The sequence below is a fragment of the Bidens hawaiensis genome, unplaced genomic scaffold (assembly GCF_021521415.1).
Source record: "Bidens hawaiensis isolate Kalapana, Puna unplaced genomic scaffold, B.hawaiensis_p1.1 tig00018419_1, whole genome shotgun sequence".
Taxonomy (NCBI): Eukaryota; Viridiplantae; Streptophyta; class Magnoliopsida; order Asterales; family Asteraceae; genus Bidens; species Bidens hawaiensis.
This window is the reverse complement of record NW_027492780.1, coordinates 261,570-289,295: the sequence shown is the minus strand read 5'-3', so window position 1 is coordinate 289,295 and position 27,726 is coordinate 261,570. Positions and strand designations below refer to the sequence as shown.

The 27,726-nt window shown below is 40.6% G+C and overlaps 1 protein-coding gene across 1 annotated transcript; it reads right to left on the bottom strand.

Annotated features, from left to right (window-relative positions):
• Positions 1 to 82: 82 nt before the first annotated feature.
• On the bottom strand, positions 83 to 27,334 carry LOC143555948 (agamous-like MADS-box protein AGL11). The gene is made up of 7 exons (XM_077045406.1): positions 27,153 to 27,334; positions 26,518 to 26,599; positions 10,523 to 10,584; positions 9,798 to 9,897; positions 9,672 to 9,713; positions 188 to 353; positions 83 to 114 (listed from the first exon to the last, which is right to left on the bottom strand). The coding sequence occupies exons 1-7, from the start codon at positions 27,332 to 27,334 to the stop codon at positions 83 to 85; spliced, it is 666 nt and encodes a 221-aa protein (XP_076901521.1).
• Between the last annotated feature and the right edge of the window lie 392 nt (positions 27,335 to 27,726).

Below are 27,726 nucleotides of genomic sequence, written 5' to 3'. Positions count from 1 at the left end.
TAAAGGCTAAATAACCCCAAAATAACAAACTACATAGATCCAAGTAAACATTATTCTAGATTTCTAGTACGCCTTTTGTCAATCAGCCATCATGGATGCATGGCACATGTTCACCTATAGAAAGTACAAAGTTATAAGTGTAAAATCTATATATTGGGTAAGAATTATTACAAAACGTAATATTTACCGGATGTTAATTGAAGAGACTTGTTGGAAATGAAGGTAGTGTTAGGAGTGAAGGTAAGGGCGCCCTCTAACGGCACCCCTATATTAAGCTGAAGGCCGTTCCTAGCAAGGTATTCTTCTATTGCACGATATCCCTTATCAGCTATCACCTTCTCAATCTCATGAATCTACAAATTATTTGCAACTGTAAAATATTTGCAATGGAAATTGTTGGAAAACCATATGCCCGAGACACATAATTAGGTTAATGTGGCTAGTTGTGTTTGATCCAAGTCGGGTCATACCCAATAACGAGTTAGACACACACCAATTATGTATTTGTTAAGATAAGATTCTATGAGACAAATACAGAACACGATACATTCAGAAAATCGGGTTTCTGAATACTTACTTGAAAGTGTTAAATAAATTATTGGTTAATTATTTATTCAAATAATTATTATTGGAATGATTATTTAACTATGTGTTCTTTTATAAAATGGTTTATAAAAGATGGGGTGTTTATATATTTTATAAAGTATAAAATAAATAAAAAAAAAAAAAAATATAAATATATTTGGGGCCGGTTTTGGGTGGGCCCCACACCCCATGATTTTGGTCAATATCTTGTCATGCATTTGGTATGGGTTAAGTGACCAAAATACCTAACATCATGTTTGGATTTGATGGAGTGATGATAAAAAGAAAAAGATCAAGATCATAAGTAACTTTCAAGTAACCAAAAACCAAACAACTCTTTCTTTTCTTTCTTCTTGGTTTTCGGCCAAGACAAAAAGGAGAGGCTCGGGTCTCGGTTTTTGGTGTTCAAGTTCCCTAACATAGCTCGGTGTGTGTTGGAGGCTCGGGGTATATTCCGTTTGAGGATTTTCCTTTGAAAGTCTAGCATCAACATCATCATCTTCTTCAACCATCAACTACATCTCTTAAAGGTTTAAGAATGTAAGTTTTACAAGCTTTGATAGTTTAGTTTTTCCGTATTACTTGATCCTTGCCTCGGGTTCTAACATATAGATTATTGGTAATCTTATGACATGAATAAACTAGGTTGTTCATGAACACATATCATATAAACTTGTAATATATATATATATATATATATATACATATGGATAGATATGTTTAGTTTGTAAATATCACGCTTCCGCCTTAATTGTGACTAGTTAAATGGTTAACTAAGTATATATTATCCATAGAAACCCAACAATGGCATCAAGAGCCGGGATACGGGAAACTAAGCTTCGGGTTTTCGGTTTTATATTTTTCCCCTTGAAAGATTCTATACAAAAATAAACATGCATGATTTTTTGTATTTAATCTTGTTATTATTTTTGGCTTTGATCAAAAAAAAAAAAAAAAAAAAATATATAAAACCGAGTTCATGGGCCGAAGCCCAATTCGGATGTGATTGGGCCGAAGCCCACTCTTTAGGTTAATGGGTTAACCGAGAAGAAAAATAAAGGAGGGAAGAAAGTTAAATGGGCCGAAGCCCATTTTGGTTAAATGGGCCGAAGCCCATTAGACTTTTTAATGGGCCGAAGCCCATGTGTTTTGCACATGTGGGCCGAAGCCCATAATCAAGTTATTGGGTCAAGCCCAAATGGGTTGGGCTAGGCCCGATAAGGTCAAGGGGTTTTGGAACGGGTTCCTAAGACATATCGGGTTATGTTTGTTAAAACTAGACCGAGCCGTAGACCAAATGGATGTTTGTTGTGATTGTTATTAATTATTCAAAGTTTCGGTTTGTAATAATTAATTAGGGGCAATTTGTAATTATTTATTCATATGGGTATGTAATAAATAGTTTATTTGTAATATCTTTATTTATAGAAAAAATGTATTAGGACATTTGTTATGTAATTTAAAGAAGATTGCAAAATTGGAAGTTTGGGCCTTATTGGGCCGGGTATGGTGATAATGGGTTCTCACAAGCCCATTTAAAGGGATTCAAGCCCAAATGGACCTAAGCCCACCCAATGAGCCCAAATGGAAGCTTATGGAAGCTAAGGCCCAAGTTCAAGCCCAATGGATCACAACGGGGTTGAAGAAGATGCTCGAAGCATTTGGATGCGGGATCGAGTGGGAGCTACAACATCCATGTGTCATGTGTCCCTTAGGATTGGACCTAAGACACACACTTGTTTCGGCTAACAAGTGTGGTCTAACTTAGTGGCTCGTGTCTAGTATAATTATGTATGCTTGTTAATTGATTGCTTGATTGTGTGGTTGTTAGATATTAGGATATCAACTTCGTCACATAGAATTAATTAACAAAGCATAAAACGGGTTCTAATAATTATCGGTAATTACGTGACACGTAGTTTAATAAAATGGATTTATTAACTAGCCGTCTCACGCCCATAATAAAATGGTTTTATTATAAATAGAATTTTGAAAATGGTTCCAAAATAATCATGTTACTAAATGCATGTTAGAACATGATTTAAAGTTTTATAACTAGAATTATTAAAACTAAAAATCCCTTTTAAAATTAAGGATAAAAGGTTAAACACCATCCTTTTGTATTAACGCTTAACATATTAGTAAGCTCTTAGTGGGAAAAAGGTCACCTAACCGCGTAGAGTAAATTAATATGTTGAGGTAATATTGGCATATAAATGGGAAAAAGGTCACCTAACCGTTTATATGTTAATATTACAAGTTGATACAAGTAGGACGACTTAAATTAGAACCATGTGAAGAGGGTCACCCAAGCATGGGGTCTAATAGGTGTTGATGGGATAAACATGCCGACACGAAATATGATTTCGAACCGGTCCCATAAACTCTAGAAGTTGCAAAAGGGTTTGCAATTGTTATGAATAACTACCTTGATAAACCGACAATGGGAAAAAGGTCACCTAACCGGAGGTCGGGTTTATCGTTGGATTCTAGATTTTAATTATTAATTATATTTGGTATATATAAAAGGGTATTAATAATTAAAAAGGTAAAACACTAAAATGAACTTAATTAAAATTCTGCAGATGGCCGCACACATCGATGACAACATAATCCCTAACGTCCAAAATGTATCTCTCCGATCTATTCTCGCTAAAGACCGTCTTAACCACAATAACTTTTCGGATTGGTTCCGAAATTTAAGGATTGTTCTAAAACAAGAAAAATTATATCATGTTTTGGAAACACCTATCCCCAATGAACCGGAAGAGGGAAGTGAGGTCGAATATATGAATTGGGTCCAACACACGGAAGATTCCATTCAAGTGTCATGCCTCATGTTGGCGACTATGGTTCCCGAAATCCAAAAGGATTTCGAAAACCATAATGCGTACGACATGATTACTCAACTTAAGGAAATGTTCCTTAAGCAATCAAGAGTTGAAAGGTTCGAAACGGTTCGAGCCTTGCATGCATGTAGAATGGATGATAATCAACCAGTTTCAACTTATGTGCTTAAGATGAAAAGTTACATTGATCGCCTCGCCAAGCTCAATTGTCCCATCTCAAAAGAGTTAGCTACGGATTTGATCCTTAACTCTTTGTCGAAAAGGTTCGACACTTTCGTGTTAAATTATAACATGAACGGGTGGGACAAAAACATTGGAGAACTTCACTCAATGCTTAAAACAGCCGAGGCGAGCATGGGTAAAAGGGTTTTACCCATGTTTGCGATCAATGAAGGTAGATCCAAGAATCGATCTCAACCCAATCCTAAGGCTAAGGTAGCAAAAAGAAAGGGTCCTCCTGTGCATCTTAAGGGTAAGGGCAAATCACCGGTTATGGCAAAGAAACAAAAGGTTATGGAACCGAAGGGTCATAAGGATGATCCTTGTTTTGGTTGTGGGGAAACCGGACATTGGAAACGCAATTGCCCGGTCTACCTAAAGGAGCTAAGAGACAAGAGGAATGCGGGGCATGCCTCGGGTAATGTCTTTATGATTAATATTGAGCTAAATCTTATTTCTTCTAACACATGGGTATTGGATACCGGATGTGGAACTCATATTTGCAATTGGTTGCAGGGGTTCAAAAGGAATGAAGACTTGAAGAAGGGCGAAGTGAGTCTTTTCATGGGCAACGGTGCAAGGGTGCACGTGGTCGCTAGAGGAGACTTCACTTTATCGCTTCCAAGTGGTTTGGAAGTTGTTTTGAGAAATGTTTTGTATGCTCCTAGTTTGACTAGGAACATTATTTCTGTGCACCTTCTTAGACAATGTAACTTTGACTTTAAATTTGTAAACTCAGAAATGCATGTATCATCTAATGGTATCTTTTATTTTAAAGCTGTACCAAACAACGGTATTTATGAATTGGTTCATGACAATACCTTAAATAGCTCATTATATCAAACTTCCACTAAAAGACTCAAAAAGGATTTGAGTGATTCCTACATTTGGCATTGTCGTCTTGGACACATAAACAAGAATCGTGTAAAAACTCTCCAAAAGAATGGTCTTTTGAAAACAAATGAGTTAGGTTCGTTTGATGAGTGTGAATCTTGTATTCAAGGCAAGATGACCAAAGAACCTTTTAAAGGTACAAATGAAAGGGCTAAGGACTTGTTAGGTATCATACATACGGATGTATGCGGACCTCTCAAGCCCACTAGTAGGAATAGTGAAAGGTACTTCATTACCTTTACCGACGATTTTAGTCGATATGGGTATGTGTATCTAATGAAACACAAACATGAAGCCTTTGAAATGTTCAAGGAATTTCAAAATGAAGTACAAAATCAGCTCGACCGAACAATCAAGGTACTCCGCTCCGATAGAGGAGGCGAATACCTAAGTGATGCTTTTCAAAGTCATCTTAGAGATTGTGGAATTATTTCACAGCTCACTCCTCCTGGTACTCCTCAACATAACGGAGTATCCGAGAGGAGGAATCGAACACTGTTGGACATGGTTCGATCAATGATGGCACGAAGCTCACTACCACCATCATTTTGGGGATATGCGCTACTTACAGCGGCTCGTATTTTGAATATGGCCCCGACCAAAAAGGTGGATCGAATACCCTATGAAGTGTGGCATGGAAAGGTTCCATCCTTTTCATATTTAAGGGTATGGGGATGCATAGTTTATGTTAAACGTGACACCCCAAATAAGCTTGAGGCTCGATCCATCAGGTGTATCTTCATAGGATACCCAAAGGATGATATAGGATATATATTCTATGATCCTAGTGAACAAAAGGTGTTTGTTTCACGCAAAGGATACTTCTTAGAAACTAAGTTCCTTATGGAAGGACCTAGTGAAAAGAGAGTGGAACTTGAAGAGGTTCAAGAATCACTGGATGATACACAGTTGGTCGATACTAGTTTTCAACACGAGGATGTTGAAAGTGATCAAATGGTTGATCATACACACGTTGCTCGCAGATCTAGTAGGATTAGTCGACCTCCCAAGAAATATGGATTTCTCGTGGATGATTGCTACTTGGTCGATTCGGATGAACCGATCTCCTACAAAGATGCTATGTCACAACCTGATTGTGACAAGTGGCTTTAAGCCATGAGCGCCGAGATGCAATCCATGCACGATAACCAAGTTTGGGAATTGGTTGATCGTCCACTTAACTCCAAACTGGTTGGATGTAAGTGGGTCTTCAAGAAGAAGACCGATATGCATGGAAATCTAGATACTTACAAAGCACGACTTGTAGCAAAAGGTTTCACACAAACTCAAGGGATTGATTATGATGAAACCTTCTCGCCGGTCGCGATGCTTAAGTCGATCAGGATATTATTTGCCATTGCAGCTCATTTTGATTATGAGATATGGCAAATGGATGTCAAGACCGCTTTTCTTAATGGATATCTTGAGGAAGATGTCCATATGGTTCAACCTGAAGGTTTTGTCGATCCATCTAATCCTGATAAAGTATGTAAGTTAAGGAAATCAATCTACGGGTTGAAACAAGCATCACGGATGTGGAATCATCGTTTTAATGAAGAAATCAAAGCGTTTGGTTTCGTCCAAAACGGTGATGAGGCGTGTGTGTATAAATGGGCTAGTGGGAGTATAGTCATGTTCCTTATTTTGTATGTCGATGATATACTTTTATTTGGAAATGATATACCAAGTATGGAAAGCGTTAAAGCGTGGTTAAGTAGTCGTTTCTCAATTAAGGATCTTGGAGAAGCGACATATATCTTGGGAATAAAGGTCTATAGGGATAGACAAAGGAAATTGATCGGACTCAATCAAAGTGCATACATTGATAAAATCCTGAAAAGGTTCAGGATGGAAAACTCTAAGAAAGGTTTGGTACCTATTCCTAGAGGAACCGTGTTAAGCTCATCCCAAAGTCCTAGCTCTAAGGAAGAGCAGGATAGGATGAAGCATGTTCCTTATGCTTCGGCAATAGGATTTATTATGTATGCAATGATGTGCACTAGACCGGACGTCTCGTATGCTTTAAGCATAACGAGTAGATACCAGCACAACCCAGGTGACAGTCATTGGATGGCTGTCAAGAATATATTAAAATACCTTAGAAGGACTAAGGATATGTTTTTAATATATGGGTCTGGTGAGGAGGAACTCGTCGTAAAGGGTTACGTGGATGCGAGTTTCCAAACTGACCGAGATGATTCTCGGTCACAGTCGGGATATGTCTTCATTTTGAATGGAGGCGCTGTTTCTTGGAAGAGTTCGAAGCAGGATGTTGTCGCGTTATCCACTACAGAATCTGAGTACATCGCCGCTTCAATGGCAGCCCAAGAGGCTGCATGGATGAAAAAGTTCATCATGGATCTAGGGATTATCTCTACCATTCAGGAGCCCCTAGAGATATTCTGTGACAATGAAGGTGCTATTGCACAGATCAAGGAGCCTCGTGCTCATCAGAAAACGAGGCACATTGAGCGCAGATTCAACTACATAAGGGATGAAGTTGAAAAGAGAAAGATATGTATTCATAAAGTTCATACCGATCAAAATATTGCGGACCCACTCACGAAGCTCCTCGATAGGCCAAAGCATGAGGGTCATGTTTGTGCATTAGGACTTCGGTATTCTAGTGAGTGGATTTAATCTGTATTTAGTGTTTGTATAAGAACGAATGTAATGGGTATCTCATGAAAATTAATTATGTTTTAATTATTCAATGAGTTATGTTCTATATTTGCATGTTTAATCCATGAATGACTTATGTTGTTCTAAACGTCCGTAGTCGATCATACTTGTGGGAACAAGTATGAAGTTAAGACTATTATGAACCCGGATTGGTTGATATTCATGTGATGAATATAGGGCATAGGTTTGCCACCAAGGTTCATAGATATTTGTGGGATACAAATATTGGAAATGATCCGCTCTCAAGGATCACTGCATGGAGTTAGTGCAACTGATCATAAGTGATCCTTGAGTAAAGGCGAGTATCATTGTGTCCTTTGACCTGAGATGCATATCGGATCTGGTTTTTCATCAAGTCTGATATCTTGACTCTCTTCTTTGTTATTTCAGTAACACGATGACGTGTAAGAAAGAGCTCAGATATCATATGAGATGTCAACGAGGATGTATGCAGTCAAGATGGAATTTGTTCCTCTTATGTGTTGAGAGTTTAGATGTCTAAGGCCTGTTAAGTTAAATCATTGAGAGAATGATCACTCTGTGTCTCTTCGATTTGACAGGACATCTAGCAACAAAGGGATATAATGATAAGACTTACCTATATCATATCAAGTATGGACTTGAAGGGGATGATGTTATTGAATGTCACTTAGTCAAACACACTAGGGGTGGTGACCTGTCGTTAGGCGGTATTCACCATTAGCATTAACTTCTTATGAGTCACGTGCAAGTGGGAGATTGTTGGAAAACCATATGCCCGAGACACATAATTAGGTTAATGTGGCTAGTTGTGTTTGATCCAATTCGGGTCATACCCAATAACGAGTTAGACACACACCAATTATGTATTTGTTAAGATAAGATCTATGAGACAAATACAGAACACGATACATTCAGAAAATCGGGTTTCTGAATACTTACTTGAAAGTGTTAAATAAATTAATTGGTTAATTTATTTATTCAAATAATTATTATTGGAATGATTATTTAACTATGTGTTCTTTTATAAAATGGTTTATAAAAGATGGGGTGTTTATATATTTTATAAAGTATAAAATAAATAAAAAAAAATATATATATAAATATATTTGGGGCCGGTTTTGGGTGGGCCCCACACCCCATGATTTTGGTCAATATCTTGTCATGCATTTGGTATGGGTTAAGTGACCAAAATACCTAACATCATGTTTGGATTTGATGGAGTGATGATAAAAAGAAAAAGATCAAGATCATAAGTAACTTTCAAGTAACCAAAAACCAAACAACTCTTTCTTTTCTTTCTTCTTGTTTTCGGCCAAGACAAAAAGGAAGAGGCTCGGGTCTCGGTTTTTGGTGTTCAAGTTCCCTAACATAGCTCGGTGTGTGTTGGAGGCTCGGGGTATATTCCGTTTGAGGATTTTCCTTTGAAAGTCTAGCATCAACATCATCATCTTCTTCAACCATCAACTACATCTCTTAAAGGTTTAAGAATGTAAGTTTTACAAGCTTTGATAGTTTAGTTTTTCCGTATTACTTGATCCTTGCCTCGAGTTTCTAACATATAGATTTTTGGTAATCTTATGACATGAATAAACTAGGTTGTTCATGAACACATATCATATAAACTTGTAATATATATATATATATATATACATATGGATAGATATGTTTAGTTTGTAAATATCACGCTTCCGCCTTAATTGTGACTAGTTAAATGGTTAACTAAGTATATATTATCCATAGAAACCCAACAGAAATTACACCTTTTTGTAGTAGTGTGGTGTTTTCCGTGTACTTTTAAATTTGTTAAGTATAACCAAAACACATCTTACCTTGGAGTGAAGGACTTTGTTGTCACATTCATGCTTAATATTCTGTTACAATTGAAGAGAAAGTTAGATAGATCTAATCCGAAAAGGAACAAAGGGGCTATTTTTTGAGGCCAGACATTTTCTATAGCTAAATATTTGAAAATTTTAGTCCGGTTCGGGTTGGGTTAGGATAGGCCACAAATAAAACAAATTTCGATAATATAAAAATCAATTCATAAACTAGTATTGATTTACAAGCTATATATCACACATAGTAACATTCAAACAATCAAGATAATAATTCAGATAACTTAATCCACTAATCAGTAATTATCTAACAACTAGCAAATAAGCAACTAGGTAGTAAAATAAAATGGTTTGAGAATAAGTTTTATAAATTGGCTCTATCCAATTTAATTTTTTAAATAGGACCGAATAACCTAATTAATCGAGGTGTTTGAGACTAAAAAACTTATGGTGCACCTACTGCGCATCTCCAAAAGCTAGGTTCGCCAATGGGTTCACGAGGCTCATGCATGTCAGGCCAACGTAGGCCTGACGTGCAAATCATTACCTGACATCTAGGTCATGTGAAAACAACATGCTTACCAAAAGGATATGTATAAGCTGGTTAAGAATAATTAAGACTTACCCTTTCCTCTGTGGTTTTGATATCAGCAAGTATCTTGTCAGCCTGTAATTGGTCAAACAAGATGTGTACAAATTAAGGTTATTTATGTTAATGAGTTTTATAATATGCTTGATTAGCTGGTTATACCATCTTTTGCCTGATCTTTGAGATTGCTTTCTCAAGTCTCATCTCCAGCTGGTCCAGTTCTGTAAGGTCCAAACTATCCAATCCTTCACCCTTCAGGTTCCTGAAAATAATTCATTATTATATTAATATATTTAATGTTCATGTTTCTTTGTTAAATTCTAGAAGAAGTTAACGGGTTGTGTTTGCGGGTCCAATTCAACACGAGCTTGAAAATCGTGTCAGATATATGAACCCAGACATGCACGGATATTGTCATGAAACACCCCCGACGTCTAACCCAAATCGACGCAAGTATGTCGATTTTTTAAACTAAAAGCTCAATAGAAGGTTCTGCCAAGACGCCTACTGTCACAGGTTGTAGGAGTGTGTGTGGGTCGATTTTGGGCTCAAAACAAACCAAAACCAGAAATTCGGGTTTTAAAAAACCATTCATAAAAAGGCATAATTTTTAAAAACTGTAATAGAACGATTTTTCAAAATAAAAGTGAACGTGAAAACTTGGTTTATCCTTCTATTATGTGATCCGATCCAATCCAAATCGAAAAATTAATATTTAGTGGTATACAATCAACCCTATAAAATTTCGGACGCCCTTGAAAATTATTCATGGGTTTGCCATCTATGAGCCCGCTGAGTGACATGAACATGCACGACATGTTTAGCTAAACATATTCACGGATCATTAGACTCGATCGAACCTGTGAACTTCGTGTTAGATTGTTTACCTGTTAGAATTCTGGCACACTCGTATCTGCTTGCGAAGCTTCTTGGCCTCCTTCTCATAAACCTGCATGCGCTAGACATGAACTAATCTCTGTTAGAATGAAAAACTTGCATGGTTCCTTATAGAACAAATGTATGCACAGTTGTGGATTTTAATAGTTCTACATGTATATAAATAATAATATTAATAATTAATATTTGTCACAATATTAAATTAAAGAGCTCATAATATATTGAAGTTCTTACTTCCTCCTTATCCTCTTGAGGCGTTGAAATGTTTAATTCAACTGACATTGTCTTCCTGTACCTCTCTATGGTTGATGCCATGCTTTTAGATCAAATACACAGTACAAGTTAGTACATACATACATAACTACAAACATATATGCATGTGTACACCTTTACACGCATACACACTACAAGCTAGATATCTTTGTACCCTATAGGTGTCCAAAAACTGAAAGACAGAAAACCATTTTGTTTTAAGGAGAAGAAATGATCAGAAACAATAATTTCCATTTATGTTTCCAACACACAAAATTCTATTAAGACTGAGGGGTGTGGGGGCTTCAAAGGGGGCGTTAGAGCCCCTCCCCTCGCGCCCCCAGGCGCTAATACAATACCACCAGGGGCGCTAGAGAGAGCCGTGAGCATGGTAGCGGGAGAAGAGAGAGAGGAGGGCACAATTTTTGAGGGTTTTTCACCCGTTGGGCCTTTTGACCAGCCGAAAAAAACAAAACAAAAAAATATTTTCTATATAAACTATACTCCATTTCACCCATTTTTATACCAAAACTTCAAACCTTCACCCAAAATCAATTCATCTTCTCAACTTTTTTTAAAAAAATGGCTGGAAATTGGTTCCCAAACCTTGATTCAGATTATCTTGACGATTCATTGAACACGTTTATGGGTTTCTCACCGCACCAACCGATGTTTTATTCGGAGCCACAAGAATCATCCGGCTTTCAACCATCCAACACACAACCGTCTCCTAACTTTGTTGTTCCGGAGACACAAGAATCACAAGGTGAAGCTCCGGAACCAAAAAGACGCGTCCACCGGAAAAAACCAGTTGCAACGGACGGGTCGGAACCGGCTCGGACGACGAAACGGAAAACCACTCCGTGGTCATCGGATGAGAAGGAAGCCTTGTGTCGGGCTTGGATAGTCATTTCTGAGGATCGGCATTGCAGTAATTGTTTTAACGTTTTTATTTTAGATTTTTAATAAAAAAGTTAAATGAAAATCTAATTTATTTATTCATTTTGCAGCCGACTACCAACAGAGAAAGATTTTTGGACAAAGGTTAGGGAGACGTTCCACATGCTCGTTGGGAGTATAGAGCGGAACGCCGATATGATTTCGGGTCGGTGGTCCGAAATCAGAAAATTTGTCGGCTTGTTTACTAATCTTTTCAACAGGAACAGCGGTCGTATGAGACCAAGTGGCAGTGATGATTTGGCGGTTTACAATTTCACGGTCGAAGAGTGGAAGTAGGAGTGTTTGCGGAGGTATGGGGTGGTGAAGACGTGGGATGATTTAAAGTTGTGGGACAGGTTGAAAAAGTGTTCCAAGTGGGTTGAGCTGGTGGCGCCGGACTTTGATGCGGAAGTAGGGCCGAAACGGACTAAAACTAGTTCGCCTGGAGCGTATAGCACTTCAACCGGGTCGGATTGCCGCGTTAGATTTGACCTAAACATTGCGGAGGAGGAAACGTCTTCACCACCGAGGAGACGGCCATTGGGAAGGGACGCCAAGGGGAAAAAACCGGCTGAGGGGGAAGCCGTAAACATCGCCAATCTTGTTGAATCCCTCAATAAATTCAACAAAACCATGGAGGTGGTCTCTTATGACAAAAAGAAAAAAACTCGAATGAGAGATTTGGACTTTCTTACTAGAGACTTCAGTAACCTCCATCCGGTCGATCAAATGCTAATGGAAAAGCAAAAGGAACGTATCCGAAAGAGGTTGATCGAAGAAGTCCAAGCTGAAGAATAAGAAGAATGTTTATTTTTAGTACTTTAATTTTTATTTTATTTTTAGATATCAATGTGTTTTTTTTAATGTGTGTTTTTTTAATAATTTATGTGTTTTTTTAATAATATGTTTGAATATATTTATAAAAAAAATAAAAAAAAAATTTCACTGGAGCCCCTGCTGGAGCCCCTCCACACCAGGGGCCAGGGGCTCCACCAGAGGCTCCAACACCCCCCTTATCCAGTTTCTCTCTGTCACACGTCATAATATTATTGGTTCTTGGCTCTGCTGGAGCCCCACTGAAACCCCCACACCCCATAGTCTAACATGCAAGGTTTTGCAAAAGCAAAAGGACTTGAGTATCACTGTGGCACTGATAGTGGCCTTGTACCAACAAGGAAACTATATATTACAAATTCAAACACTTACCAAGAACTTGTAGTTCCAAAAATACTACATAGTTTTACTTTTTTTTTTCTTTTCTAATTATGTTCCTTGAAAAATATTCTAAAGAAGCTCATTTGGTGTGTGTATGGTATTATGTTTACATTTTATAAAATAAAATAATTAAGCACATTACTTGTTACTTGCATATTCGTAGAGGCGTCCGCGCGCAGAGAACACGATCAAAGCAATTTCAGCATCACAGAGAACCGAAAGCACAAAAGCTTTCTTGAGAAGCCCACCCCTCCTCTTGCAGAATGTGACCTGTCGAGCCATGTTGTTTTCGATCCTTCTGATCTTTATCTTTCCTCTACCCATCTTTTAGTTTTCCTGTTATTTTTTCACACAATACAATAGAAATTAATACTCTCAACTTTTTTTTTCCTGAATTTTAAATGTTCTCATAGAAAATATACATCATGAGAGTATTAACAATCCACAAATCAAATTTAGAATACACACCAGAAATCTAAGCTGATCCAAACACATATCATGATTAAACAAACAAAAAGAGCTTTTATTATCTTAAAATCCTCTAGAACAAAATGAAACACATGTGATTTTATACACAACAACATCAAGTAATCAATTAGATTAAAGAAAAACATATATACCATTCTTTATAAAGATAAGAAATTGCAAACTTAAACTTGGTGTTTCCCTTTACATTTAAAAACAAGATATTTTGTTAATTAGAACTAAGAGACAAGAAATATTCTCATTTTTTTAAAATTCAAGATTCTCATCGATCGACGATGTTAGTTAATAAGGAAAACAAAATCGACAAAACCATGTAGATTTAGAACATACATCTCACATATCTTACTTGATCAATATATATCAAGAATATTTAATTTATAAACAAAAAAACCTTTTAATTTTCTTAAAATACCGAGGAACAAAATATTAATGATTTTAGATACACAACCATATCTAGTGATCAGTTAGATCAAAGAAACATACCAATTTTAATGAAGATTAGAAATTTCAAACTTAGGGTTTTTTTTTATAATTTAAAAACAAAAACATTTTGTTAAGAAATGAGAAAGAAAAGCAGACACACACACACACAACTGTCTCTCTCTCTCTAGATCAGTATTGTAGTACGACCAATCTGATCAGATGAAGAAGTTCAGAAATAAACTGATCCTCCATGCTGTTGTTTATGGAACTATACAAGTACATATTCCATAAAATGATCAAATAACCTAACTGAAGAAACACTAACCGGACCCCGGGCAGGTTACTGGTAACCTAGGGGTTGGAGAGCTGTTTCCCACGAGGGGTTAGACCCTTGGAAGATGGTTCTTCTGATAACCTGCAAAACAGACACCGTGAGCTCGTCACTGAGAAGGGGGGGGTTCCTCCTTGTGACCACCCTCCGGCGTGAGAATCAGACTAGATTGCTCTTTAAATATAAAAGTATATTAAGAGATTGCTAGAGCAGATATCAGGTACATATGATGATAATATGATAAGATATGATAAGATGAGATGATCATACCATTTGTGGTATTTATAGCCGAAGGTAGGTTTCCAAGGGGTTTAGCCGGCCCAACACGCTACCAACTGTAACCTATGCACGTGCCCTGCCTGTGAGTGGTGGATAGGTAGCGGCTGACACAGAGCAGGCGTGTCGTGCACTCTTCCTCTTCTGCCAACTACAGGCTAGGCACGTGGTATGGCAGGAGTTGGTGGGTAGGCGGCGGCTATTGGTCACAGTGCTGTGGCGTGCTGTCTGCCATGCTGCTGTCAGTGAGCTGTCGCATCTCTGATCAGATCTTTTGCCCATACCTCGTCAGGTACAGTAAAAGATCCTTCAGTATACGGACTGGCTTATTTGGGCGGGAGTATTCCCCCTCCCGCCTCTGTGCGGGATTGCTCCCGGCTTGGCTCATTCCTTCAGGTGACACTGAACGATTGAGAGCTAAGTGCCTTGTGCGTGTAGCCATGCTGCGCGGGTGGCCTTCCCTAATGGCTTGTATCCGAGGCTGCGGGGACAGGCGGAGTCCTTCACCATTGGGAGGCATTTCCTGCGGGACCAGCTTGCGTACTGCGCGTAAGGACGTTACGTCTCTGAGCATGGTTGGTCCTGCGGATCCAGTTGGTCTCTGCGCAGACGTCCCTGTTTAAGGTGAGTCTTGCGGGTCCGACTGGGCTCTGCTGGGACCTACCTCTTCAAGTCCCCCCAGTCCAATGTTCTTCTCATGAGTGTTTAATGAAGTGAGGTGAACTTTTGGACTTGAGCAAAGGGTTTTGAAAAGGGTTTTGTAAGGTTTTCCATGGGGATTCTTTCCGCGGAAGTCCTTGTCACTTGCAGAAATGCCCGAGTTTCCTGCTTGGTCTTTGGGTATGATGCGGGTAGGTCTGTAACCTCCTCGCAAGTCAGGAGCATTGAGTCCCAGTTGTATGTATTTTCCATGAGGTTTTGGTAGTTTTGAACATAGTGATCAATTATGTTAAGACCACCAATTCCATCCTGGAGCTTCAAACAACGTAGTTCTCGATGTTCCCGCTATGCGGGGATGCTATTTCCGTTTCCGCAAGCATTGCCCAGAAGATCCTTCTTGGTTTCAATTCCCAGCGGAGCGCTAGGTATGTGAAGGGTTTTGCCTTAACACTGTACCTGCGCTCGTCTTACGGTTACTTTACTCAAGGTATTCCTGGCGTCAATTCCCTGCGGGTGCTAGGTATGTGAAGGGTTTTGCCTTAACACTGTACCCGCATCCGTCTTACGGTTACTTGTTCACCAAGGTTCTTGGCTTCAATTCCCTGCAGGTGTTAGGTATGTGAAGGGTTTTGCCTTAACACTGTACCAGCAGCCGGCTTACGGTTACTTGTTTGCCAAGGTTTATTTGGCTTCAATTCCCTGCGGGTGCTAGGTATGTGAAGGGTTTTGCCTTTACACTGTACCCGCATCCGTCTTACGGTTACTTGCTTGCCAAGGGGTAAGGGGTATTTTCCCGCTTACTTTTTAATACTTTCGAATTTTGAATTTTGAAATTCGAAGAGTTGGTGAAAAGATAAACCTCTGAAACGTCGTGCGACGGTTTCTTCTGACTGTGTCAGGACGTGCAGGAAGTTATGGTGACGTGACAGAACATGGTCATTCCAGTCGCTTTTTCAGGCGCGTGGGAGCGATTTTTCGGGCGCGTGGCCGCGAAATTACTGGCACACGTCCTTTCAACAGCTGTTGCCAGCTTGCTTTTTGCCACGTGTCATAGTTTCATTGCACATTTGATTTCTCTCTCCTCCGCATTAAATTCACCGCATTAATTGCGATTACTATATAAAGGGGGAGAGGGTTATTTGCAATTCACACTTTCCACTTTCATCTCTTCTTCTCAAGTAATTTCCGGCGAATTTTTCTGTTCAGTAAAGCATTACCCTGAAATCTCTTTTCGTCTTTCTTCCACCATGTCTTCTCATGATGCTGATGACCAGAAGACTGCTGGCGAATGCCAGTGCTCTCTTCCTGTCGATCTGTACCAGTATATCATCAGGAAGTTCATGCTCGAGTCTCTCGAGCCTGAGTTTCCTGAACCCCACCATACTGTGTACGATGCCCCTAGTGGCAAGATCGGGGTTTATGCTGCATTCTTTGTCTACGGGAACCTTAGGTTTCCGTTGACAAAGTTTGTGTACCGTGTCCTAGAGAGGCACGGTGTGCACCTGACAGAGGTGCACCCCATGGCCATTGCCAAGGTCCGGCACTTTGAGTGGGGTGTGCCGGATACTGGGCCTTGAGCCCCTCGTTGATCGCCTGATGACCTTCTATACATGGAGGTGCATCCAAGGGTGGTACACTCTTACAACCCGTATCAAGGGTTTAAAGATTTGTACCACCGAGCGGAGTCTTCGCTCATGGAGAAGAGAGTTCTTCTTCATATCCGCTCGCGCCATCCCCATCGCCATGAAGTTCAAGAATGGCCAGGCGCTTCCGAACCTTCCCGCCCTCAACTACGAGGAGGCGGAATGGTTCTCGAAGATTTCCCGGGTCCAGTCCCCGGTTTTCCGTTTTCCGGAGTCGGCGATGGTGATGTTGGGGATGAGCCGGGTGTGGAAGGCGGCGAATGCGGATAAGGTTCCGATCGTCCTTGAATATGGTTCGAACTCTGTCCCTTATGGTACGTCTTGTTTCATTTTGCTGACTTCGATTTTTACTAACTTTCTTGTTGATTTCAGAGGGGAACGATCTTCAGTCGCTCCTGAACCCGCGGGAGGAAGATGGTCCCGCGCGGATGGGTACTCGTGCTCTGGACGAGAACGAGTTGCCCATCTTAGAGCAGACCGCGGGTCGGTTCGTGGAGGTTTACCCGCCAGGCCAAGAGATCCTGAGCCACCGACGGCCAGGTAAGCCTATCTTCTACCCTGAACCTCTCAATGCTGTGCCTGCTGCTGGAGTTCATGACATTTCTTCTTCTGAGGAATCCGCAGAAGGTCCTCCACTGGTGCAGAAGAAAAAGGCTGCCGTCGGGAAGGGCAAGGAGAAGGTGGCCTCTACGGCCGACCCGGGTAGTCCTATCTGACTCGGAGTCAGATAATGCAGAGGTGGCGGGGAAGCCCGGTGGTGAGGAGACCACCGCTCCGGAGGCTGCAGGTGTTACCTCCGGGGAGGCAGCGACGACGACGGTTACCGGTGTCAAGAGGCCGGCTCCATCGGGTTCGCCCCCGCTCGTCCGTGCGTTCAAGCTCAAGAAACCCCGTGAGTACCCCCATAATTCTTGTCTAGATTTGTTGTTTCAAATAAATTTTTCTAACACTTTTGCTTGTGCAGGTGTGGATGTTGACGCATTCCAGGGTGGAGTTTGAGCAAGTATTCCCCCGCCAATGACGGTAGGCTCGGTCAGCCTTCCCGAGGCGTCGACCCAGGCGTCTACGCCTGCTTCCGCTGGTTCCAGCCTTCCTGAGGCTGTTCCAGCTGAGAAGGTGTCTCCGCCGGCCGTGAGTGCAATTTTTACAGCATCTTTCACGGAGCCGGCGGTTACTGTTGCTGAGGAGGTGGCGCCAAACATGGCTACCACAGCGGCTGCCACTATACCTGCGCCACCGGCACCGACGGCCGGACCATCAGGTATGCGCCAGGTTTCCCGCCGATCTATGCCACCTTCCCGTCTGCCTGACCTGTTGGATGGATTTCCTTTAGGTTCAGGTGATGGGTTTGGCGGCTATCGGCCTGTTATTGACCCTACAGGTACGTAGGGTTCTTTTTCCCTTATATATTTTTATCATCTTTTCCTAACTGCCTTTGTTTCTTTTGCAGTGTCGGATTCCAATGAAGTGTATGTTCCAAGATGGAACATACGCCGAGGAACAACCCTTCGTACCCCTGTGGAGTGCGTGGACTGGGCTCGCCACGCTGCTCCTCATGGTGCGTTGGGGGAAGCCATGGCTAGCTACCAAGAGGGTAGGCTAACCAATGAGCTTCGGGTTCTCCAGGCCCGGACGCAGCCCCGCGTCGAGCTGCTTTGTCGTGAAAACGACAAGTTAAAAGCAGCTCGCGCCAAAGATGTATCTGAAGCGCGGGCTCTTCGGGAGGAGAACCGGCAGTTGGCCGCTGCCGCAGCCGAGAAGGAGAAGGCATTCAAGGCCCTCGAGGTTGAAGTCCAGGCGCGACTCGAGGCCCGCTCCAAGGCTGCCCAAGCTGTGAATGAACAGCTTCGGCTGGCCAAGGAGACTGCGCGAAACTCAACTGAGAGGGCTGCCAAGGCTGAAGCTGTTGTTGAGCCGCTTCGCGAAGAGAATGAGCAGCTTAAATGCAAATTAAAGGCTCTTCAGCATGCTCATGACGCCTTGGCAATGGAAGATGCCAAGAAGCTGCAAGAGATCCTTGACCAGAGGGGGGTGCTTGACCGCACTGAAAGGAAACTCAAAAGCGTCGAAGAGGCTGCCGCCAAGGAAGTTCAACTTGCCAACCTTGATAAAAACGGAGCTGAACGTGCTTACAAAGAAAGTCAAGCTACCCTCCTATGGCTGCTTCGAGAAGCGTTGCCTCAGGTATCTTTATCTTTTTCTTTACGCTTTCCGCTCGTAATTAGAAAATGTTCTAACTTGTATTCTTTTGTAGGTTGCGCGTCGGGTCCTTTCAGAGACCTCTTATGACGATGCGATGAGCGCAGCCCTCAACGCTTCTCATGAGGATGGGGAGAAGACTGGCTTCCTGCTTGGTCTAGGGTTTGCTGAGAGAGGCTTTCCGCCCTCCAACTTCCCTTTATTCAATGTTAATACTGAAGCTGCTTATGACCAAGCTGTGAACCAGTACGCTGCCTTCCCGCATCCAGTGGTGGAGAAGGTGAATGAGGCTGCTGCTGCTGATGATGGGCTAAACATCCTTAAGGCTTTCCTTGGGCAGCCACGCTCAGACGGTGCTGGTCCAAGCGGAGGTGGCCCTGAAGCCTGATCCTGAAGATCTCTTCCCACCGCTAGGATAGACTTAGCTTTGTATAGATTTCTTTTAGGCGGGTAGTTACCCGGCCACTGTTGTAATACATCATTGAAATATTAATCTTTTTGCGTATAAGACTGTTATTTCCTTCTTTGGGTTCCTTGCTTTATAAACTTATGACTTGCATACTTAGTTTAAATTAGCAATTTTCCAAGTGTTCAGAATAAGAACCTTTGAACGTGGTTGATAGTGGGTTAAAGTTTCGCTTCCTCCTTCGTGATTGTGCGGGTAGAACCGTCACTTGCACTTGGTAGGATGGCTAAATTTTAACTTTTATCTAACCTGCGTGCTGGTTTTTCTTACTTTTTTTAGGATAAGTTAACCTTTGAACGTGGTTGATAATAGGTGTGAAGTTTTGCTTCCTCTTTCGTGATTGTGCGGGTAGAACCGTCACTTGCACTTAGTAGGATGGCAGAACTTTACCCTTATCTGACCTGCGTGTAGGTTTCTCATCTTTTGAGGATAAGTTAACCTTTGAACGTGGTTGATAATAGGTGTGAAGTTTTGCTTCCTCTTTCGTGATTGTGCGGGTAGAACCGTCACTTGCACTTAGTAGGATGGCAGAACTTTACCCTTATCTGACCTGCGTGTAGGTTTTTCTCATCTTTTGAGGATAAGTTAACCTTTGAACGTGGTTGATAATAGGTGTGAAGTTTTGCTTCCTCTTTCGTGATTGTGCGGGTAGAACCGTCACTTGCACTTAGTAGGATGGCAGAACTTTACCCTTATCTGACCTGCGTGTAGGTTCTTCTCATCTTTTTAAGAATTTTGTTTTGAACCGTTCGACGCGCGGTTGTCGATAGGTTAGTGTTCATTTTCCTCATGATTCATGCGGATGGACCGGCACTTTCATTTAATGGGATGAACTCTTTCAACTGACCTGCGTGAAGGTTTGCCACGTTATTGGGTTCGTGCGGGTAAGACCGCCTTCCCACGCAACGACTTCACGTAATGTGAATGTCGTCACCAGTGTTGGATAGTTTTAACCGTTCGACGCGCGGTTGTTGACAGATTATTCAGTTTCCTTAATGATTCATGCGGATAGACCGGCACTTTCATTTTTGGGTGCTGAACTTTTTCCCCTTCAACTGACCTGCGTGAAGGTTTGTCACGTTATTGGGTTCGTGCGGGTAGGACCGCCTTCCCATGCAATGACTTCACGTAATTATGCGGTGAAAGCCGGCATATTAGTGTCCAGAAAAGTATAAATGTAAAATCATCAGCTTCGATATTCTTAAAGAGAATCATTTCCATTAGAAGTGGCTCTTGGCCTTCTCTTTACATATTGGAATTGATTACATGCAAACTGTGTAATTGAACTCCCTTCCATGTTGGGATGGGAGTGCCATCGAGCCGATACGCACCTGGTTCGGGATCTCGTTCTTTACGCAGCATGTAGTCTCGTTTTTGAAGCTGGAATTGGTTCGTGTTTTCCCCAGCTGGGGTTCTATACGCACTCGCCTGCCTAGCTTTTATTTCGCCACGAGGTGCGCGAGCGTCCCATCTCTGACGAATGTTTCGACCATGTCTTTTACGTCTATGCATTCTTCAGTGTTGTGGCCTTTTGTTCTGTGATAGTCACAGTACTTGCTCCGATCAGCATCGTGACGATGCCGGATTACTGGAGGCTTTGGCCATGGGAGCTCCTCAGTAGCAAATATGTCAGTGACGCTTTTGGTAAGTGGCGTCCATCTGGAGTTCCGGTGCGGCTTTACATCATCCCTTTCACCCAATCGGTGCTGTAAGCCGGATGAGGTGTCAAAGTTTACCCTTGACTGCCAAATGCCTTGCTTCCGTTTTTTGTTCAATCGGGCGGTGAGGACGTTGTCCTCTCTCGTCCTCTGGGTGTAAAGGTTTGTGTTCTGCGGAAGGTCTCTACCCAGTTGCTTCTCCGTTTCCGCATAGCGTTTGGCTGCTGTCATGATGCCATCCCATGTGGATGGCATTCCATCTTTACCCGTTAGGGTGCGGATAAGCTCTGGGTCTTGCGCGCCCTGGATGAAGGCTGCGCGAACAAGATCCTCGCTGATATTGCCCAAACTTAACTTCTTTGAGTTGAAGCGAGTGATGAAGTTTGGCAGAGATTCATCTTCTTCCCGTGTGCATTTGAGGATTGTCCATTGCTCCTCGGTATACTTTCGCTGCTGGCTGAAGTGTTGGCTAAACTTCTGCTGGAAGTCTGCCCAGTCGTAAATGTGGTTAACCGGTAAACGATCAAACCAAGCCCTAGCAGCCCCCACCAGCGTCATTTGGAACATGTAACACCACGTGGGTTCCGTCCAATTGCTAACGGTTGCCCCCGCTATGAACCTGTTCAAATGATCGTCTGGATCAGATAGGCCGTCATATGTGCCTATGTTAGGCATTTGTTTAGCACTTTTCGGGGCAATTGCTTCAGCAATGTCCCTTGCAAATTTGGACGTTCCTGCATTTGTAACGTTTGGTCTGAACGTTTTAGAGAAGTCTCGTGGACTTCCATCTATGCTTTTTGGTTTGAAGGCTTGTCCAAAATGCCTTTTCGGTTGGGTTTCCGTTTCTTTACGCTTCCCTTTTGCCTTATGACGAGGGTTCGCGTCGGAGTCGGATTCCTCCGAGTCATCCTCCCAGTATTCGAATTCGTCGGCCTGTTGCACGGAACGCAAGCGTTCGTTCAACTCAGCCTGGAATTCCTTTTGTCGTGCCTCCGCCCATGCCTTGACTTCGTCGAGAGTCTGGCGGGGGAGTCTTCGTTTTTCAAACTGGGTATCGGTGGATCCCAGTAGGCGGTCATTTACTGCACTTGCCCCTGCTTTAGTAAGTGGGGTAGTGTTCGTAAAATTTACTTCACTTGCTCCGGCTTCGGTAGCCGGAGTAGTGTTTGTAAAAACTGTGTTGCCGGTATTCCCCCCAATAGCTGGGGTTGTGGTTACCGGAATTTCTCTAACCATCTTTTGTATAAAGTTTTGAAAAAACTGGAGAAAATTGTAGTTCTAGCTTTATGCACGGATGGCGCCAATGAAGAAACACTAACCGGACCCCGGGCAGGTTACTGGTAACCTAGGGGTTGGAGAGCTGTTTCCCACGAGGGGTTAGACCCTTGGAAGATGGTTCTTCTGATAACCTGCAAAACAGACACCGTGAGCTCGTCACTGAGAAGGGGGGGGGTTCCTCCTTGTGACCACCCTCCGGCGTGAGAATCAGACTAGATTGCTCTTTAAATATAAAAGTATATTAAGAGATTGCTAGAGCAGATATCAGGTACATATGATGATAATATGATAAGATATGATAAGATGAGATGATCATACCATTTGTGGTATTTATAGCCGAAGGTAGGTTTCCAAGGGGTTTAGCCGGCCCAACACGCTACCAACTGTAACCTATGCACGTGCCCTGCCTGTGAGTGGTGGATAGGTAGCGGCTGACACAGAGCAGGCGTGTCGTGCACTCTTCCTCTTCTGCCAACTACAGGCTAGGCACGTGGTATGGCAGGAGTTGGTGGGTAGGCGGCGGCTATTGGTCACAGTGCTGTGGCGTGCTGTCTGCCATGCTGCTGTCAGTGAGCTGTCGCATCTCTGATCAGATCTTTTGCCCATACCTCGTCAGGTACAGTAAAAGATCCTTCAGTATACGGACTGGCTTATTTGGGCGGGAGTATTCCCCCTCCCGCCTCTGTGCGGGATTGCTCCCGGCTTGGCTCATTCCTTCAGGTGACACTGAACGATTGAGAGCTAAGTGCCTTGTGCGTGTAGCCATGCTGCGCGGGTGGCCTTCCCTAATGGCTTGTATCCGAGGCTGCGGGGACAGGCGGAGTCCACCATTGGGAGGCATTTCCTGCGGGACCAGCTTGCGTACTGCGCGTAAGGACGTTACGTCTCTGAGCATGGTTGGTCCTGCGGATCCAGTTGGTCTCTGCGCAGACGTCCCTGTTTAAGGTGAGTCTTGCGGGTCCGACTGGGCTCTGCTGGGACCTACCTCTTCAGATTTAGAAGATACATCTCACATATCTTACTTGATCATGTAGATTTAGAACATACATCTCACATATCTTACTTGATCAATATATATCAAGAATATTTAATTTATAAACAAAAAAACCTTTTAATTTTCTTAAAATACCGAGGAACAAAATATTAATGATTTTAGATACACAACCATATCTAGTGATCAGTTAGATCAAAGAAACATACCAATTTTAATGAAGATTAGAAATTTCAAACTTAGGGTTTTTTTTTTATAATTTAAAAACAAAAACATTTTGTTAAGAAATGAGAAAGAAAAGCAGACACACACACACACAACTGTCTCTCTCTCTCTAGATCAGTATTGTAGTACGACCAATCTGATCAGATGAAGAAGTTCAGAAATAAACTGATCCTCCATGCTGTTGTTTATGGAACTATACAAGTACATATTCCATAAAATGATCAAATAACCTAACCTATATATTACCCTTTTTCTTTACATAATTAGGTAGCATGAATTAATTACAAGAAAATAGAAGATATATATATATAATCAGACAAGAAACAGTACCTTTGAAGAAGAAACAACACCCTAGACTCTCTCAAATGGAAGGAAGGTATGGTGGTCTTTAAATGTTAAAAACCCTAAAAAAGCATCTGCACTACTCTCATCATGTTGTGTTGTGTTGTGTTGTGTAGCTAGCTAGCTGGCCAAGACTAAGACGTTTACCAAGTTTAATATTCATGATGTTAGTTTTGCAGAAAAGTAACATGGCTTGATACTTACCCTAAACTGAAATTCAATATTACTTTTTCAAGTTACTGTTATACCCTTCTCTTTAATCTCTATTTACTTACCATTCAATAATGCATAACAAATAATGATCACTATATATAATACAGGATTTCATTTTCATCATTGTGTATAAATTATAAGTATTAATTTGATCATATCAATTGAGTATAATGAAATACAAATGAAACTAGCTTATATACATATAAAACCAATTTCAGTGTATATATATATAAGCCAATATTGAGCTAGAAGTTCAAATATAGATTAATTGCCGTCGCTTAAGCTTATAGTCTATTGGTACCAAGGCGTGATGTAAAGATGTGTCTCCCCACTTGAGGAGGTGAGTCCGTGATACATAAAAAAATTGTCATACATGTATAAATATAAAAATAGGTAATCAACCATTAAAAAAAAACAAATGAGTCGAGCCCGAGTTTAAAAACTAATCATGATCGCCTCGAGTTTGATGTTTAACAAAAGAACTCGAAATTAATAAGCCAAACTCAAGATTAGAAAAGAGCTCAAACTACGCGAGCCAAACTGATCTTAGAGGACGTTATTACACATTACACGTACATGGCATATATATATATGCACCCCTACTTAAGCCCATACTCTTTCATCTCATTGCGAATTTTATGTCTACTATATTTAGCTCAGAATAAGACACATTAATGACGTAGACTATCAACAAACTAACATGAACTAATTGGTCAATTTGAGTGAAGACGGGTTCCACAAGTTCAAGACTACACAAACATATATGCTATTAAGAAAGTCAAATTTATTGGGTCATAATCGTAGGGTTATAAATGCCCAAAACCAATACAAATACCTCAAAGTTTTCATACTAAATTAGGGTTATAAATGCCCAAAACCAAACTTCATGAAATCCTTAAATTAACAAACAATAGACGGAAGTAAACTTTATTCTAGTACTTTGTTTCTCAACCAGCCATCATGTATGGCACGTACCAGTGCACCTGAAAAGCATACATAATTACAATTGTGAAATATATCTATATATATATAGATATTAGATAGGGAGATAATCATTACATAAAACAAGTGTGCAATCATTAATACCAGATATGAAGGGACTTGTTGGTATTAAAGATAGGTGAAGGTGGGAGTAGCCTCGGCCATTGGCACCTCTATATTAAGCTGAAGGGCGCTCCTAGCAAGGTAATCTTCTATTACGCGATACCCCTGCTGATTTTCCATCCTCTCATTCTCAGCAGTCTACAATTATTCGGAAACAAATTATTTAACTCGCGTATTCTATAGTAAGAAAAGTATGATTAAACGTTCCGTGGTTGAAAAGTAAGATAGATCGAGTATGAAAGGAATATTAATTAAACTAGTTTAGGATAGTTAATGACTTACCCTTTTCTCCCAGGATTCGGTTTCTGCACGTAGCATGTCATCCTATAGATCAAACAAGATGACAACATTAGTAAAAATTAAGGTTAATATATAAATGAATGTTACAATATGGTTGTGGTTTGCTACCTTCTTTGACCTGCTCTTTGAGATTGCTTTCTCAAGTCTTGTCTCCAGCTGGTGTAGTCCCTTAAGGTCCAAACCATCCAATCCTTCACCAATAAGGTGCCTGAAATTAAATAAGACAACATGAAAATAGTTGGGAAAGTAACGACTTCTTGGTCTTTATACTAAAACATAACTGCCAAAAATGGAACAACCTTATGTCTAATGATAAAGGGGTCGTGCCTGTGGGTCCCAGCAACCCAACATGAAACCGAAGAATTGACACCAACTAAAAAATCGTGTGCTATATATGAACCAAACCACAATACTAATACGAATGTTCATTGTTCATGGGTTGACACAAACACTACCCATTTAACACAATTTATTTTTATTTTTCCTTTTTACCTTTGTACTTTATATAAAGTTTCCATTTTACTTCCATACATTTACTATTTAATTACAAACATTTCCTCACTTTCTCTTCTAAGTTCTAAATTTTTGCATAAAATACAAATAATAAAACAAATTCAAAAAATAAAAAAGATACATGGGTTATGTGGGTCAAGTCATGAACTAGTTGGGTGACATGAACACAACACGTTTAGCTAAATTTGTTCAAAGGTTCTTTCTTCTCATGTTGGAAATTCACAGTGTATGACTACCTGTTAGAGATCTGGTGTGCTCGTATCTGCTTCCGAAGCTTCTTGGCCTCACGCTGGTAAAACTACATGCACCAAAGCACGAATTAATCTCTATCATAATTAAAAAAATATCCGTAGAAGTTTATATAACAAATACACAGTCGAAGTATTATTAACTATGCGTCTTGTAACCGCAAACATATAAATATTAATATTAGTCACAATTGAAAAAACATATATATTAAAGAGATCTTACATCAACATTCATCTCTTGAGGTGTTAAATTGTTTGTATCAGCTGATACTGCTTTCTTGTACCTTTCTATGGTTGAGTTCATGCTGTTGGATCAAACACACACGTCAGGTGATCATACATACATGTACATGCATACACACATACCCGTACACGCAACCTAGGTTCTTTTTTACCCTTGTGTGTGTCTGTAGTGTCTAAAAATGGAAAGGCAGAAGACCAATGTGTTTTAAGGAGAAGAACTTAGAAATCATGATTTCCCATTTATGTTTCCAACACAAATTCTATTAGCATGCAAGTTTCTGCTAAAGCAAAAGCCCTTTCAATGTCATTGTGTCACTGATAGTGCCTTGTACCAACAAGGAAACTGCTACAAATTCAAATACTCACCAAGAACTTGTAGTTCCAAAATACTACATAACTTTACTCTTTTTTTTCCTAATATAATTATGTTTGTATGTTTGAATAACATAAAACAATACAAGTATATATGTTTTTAATGGTTTTTTTGGCATTAATGCTTGTAGTTATTTGTAAACTAACAAAATAAAAATATTTAAAATTTAAAGGCTCATTTGATGCAATATGGTGTTGTGTTCAGTGTTCACATTTTAAAAATAAAATAATTAAGTGCATTACTTGTTATTTGCATACTCGTAGAGGCGTCCTCGCGTAGAGAAGATGATCAAAGCAATTTCAGCATCACAGAGTATCGAAAGCTCACAAGCTTTCTTGAGAAGCCCACCCTTCCTCTTGCAGAAGGTCACCTGTCGAGCCGTGTTATTTTTGATCCTTTTGATCTGGATCTTTCCTCTACCCATGCTTCAGTTTTCCTGTTATATACACTCAGTATTAACAATACATAGAGAACACCTAAGACACACAAACTAAACTAATTAGGGGAACAATCTACAAAACCATGTACATTTAGCATATGATCGGAGAACTAGATATATAAATCAGGATTAAGCAAAAAAACTTTTGGTTAATTATCTAAAAATTCTCAAGAAGAAAACACTTATGATTGTACATACCAAAAGAATCTAGTGATCAATTAGATTAAATAAAACACCAATCTTTATAAAGATTACAAATTGCAAACTTAATTAGGGGTTTCTTTATCATTTTAAAACAAAAGCATTTTGTTAGAACATGAGAATTCTCAATATTTTTGAAATTCAAGATTCTCATCAACAATATAATACGTACATAC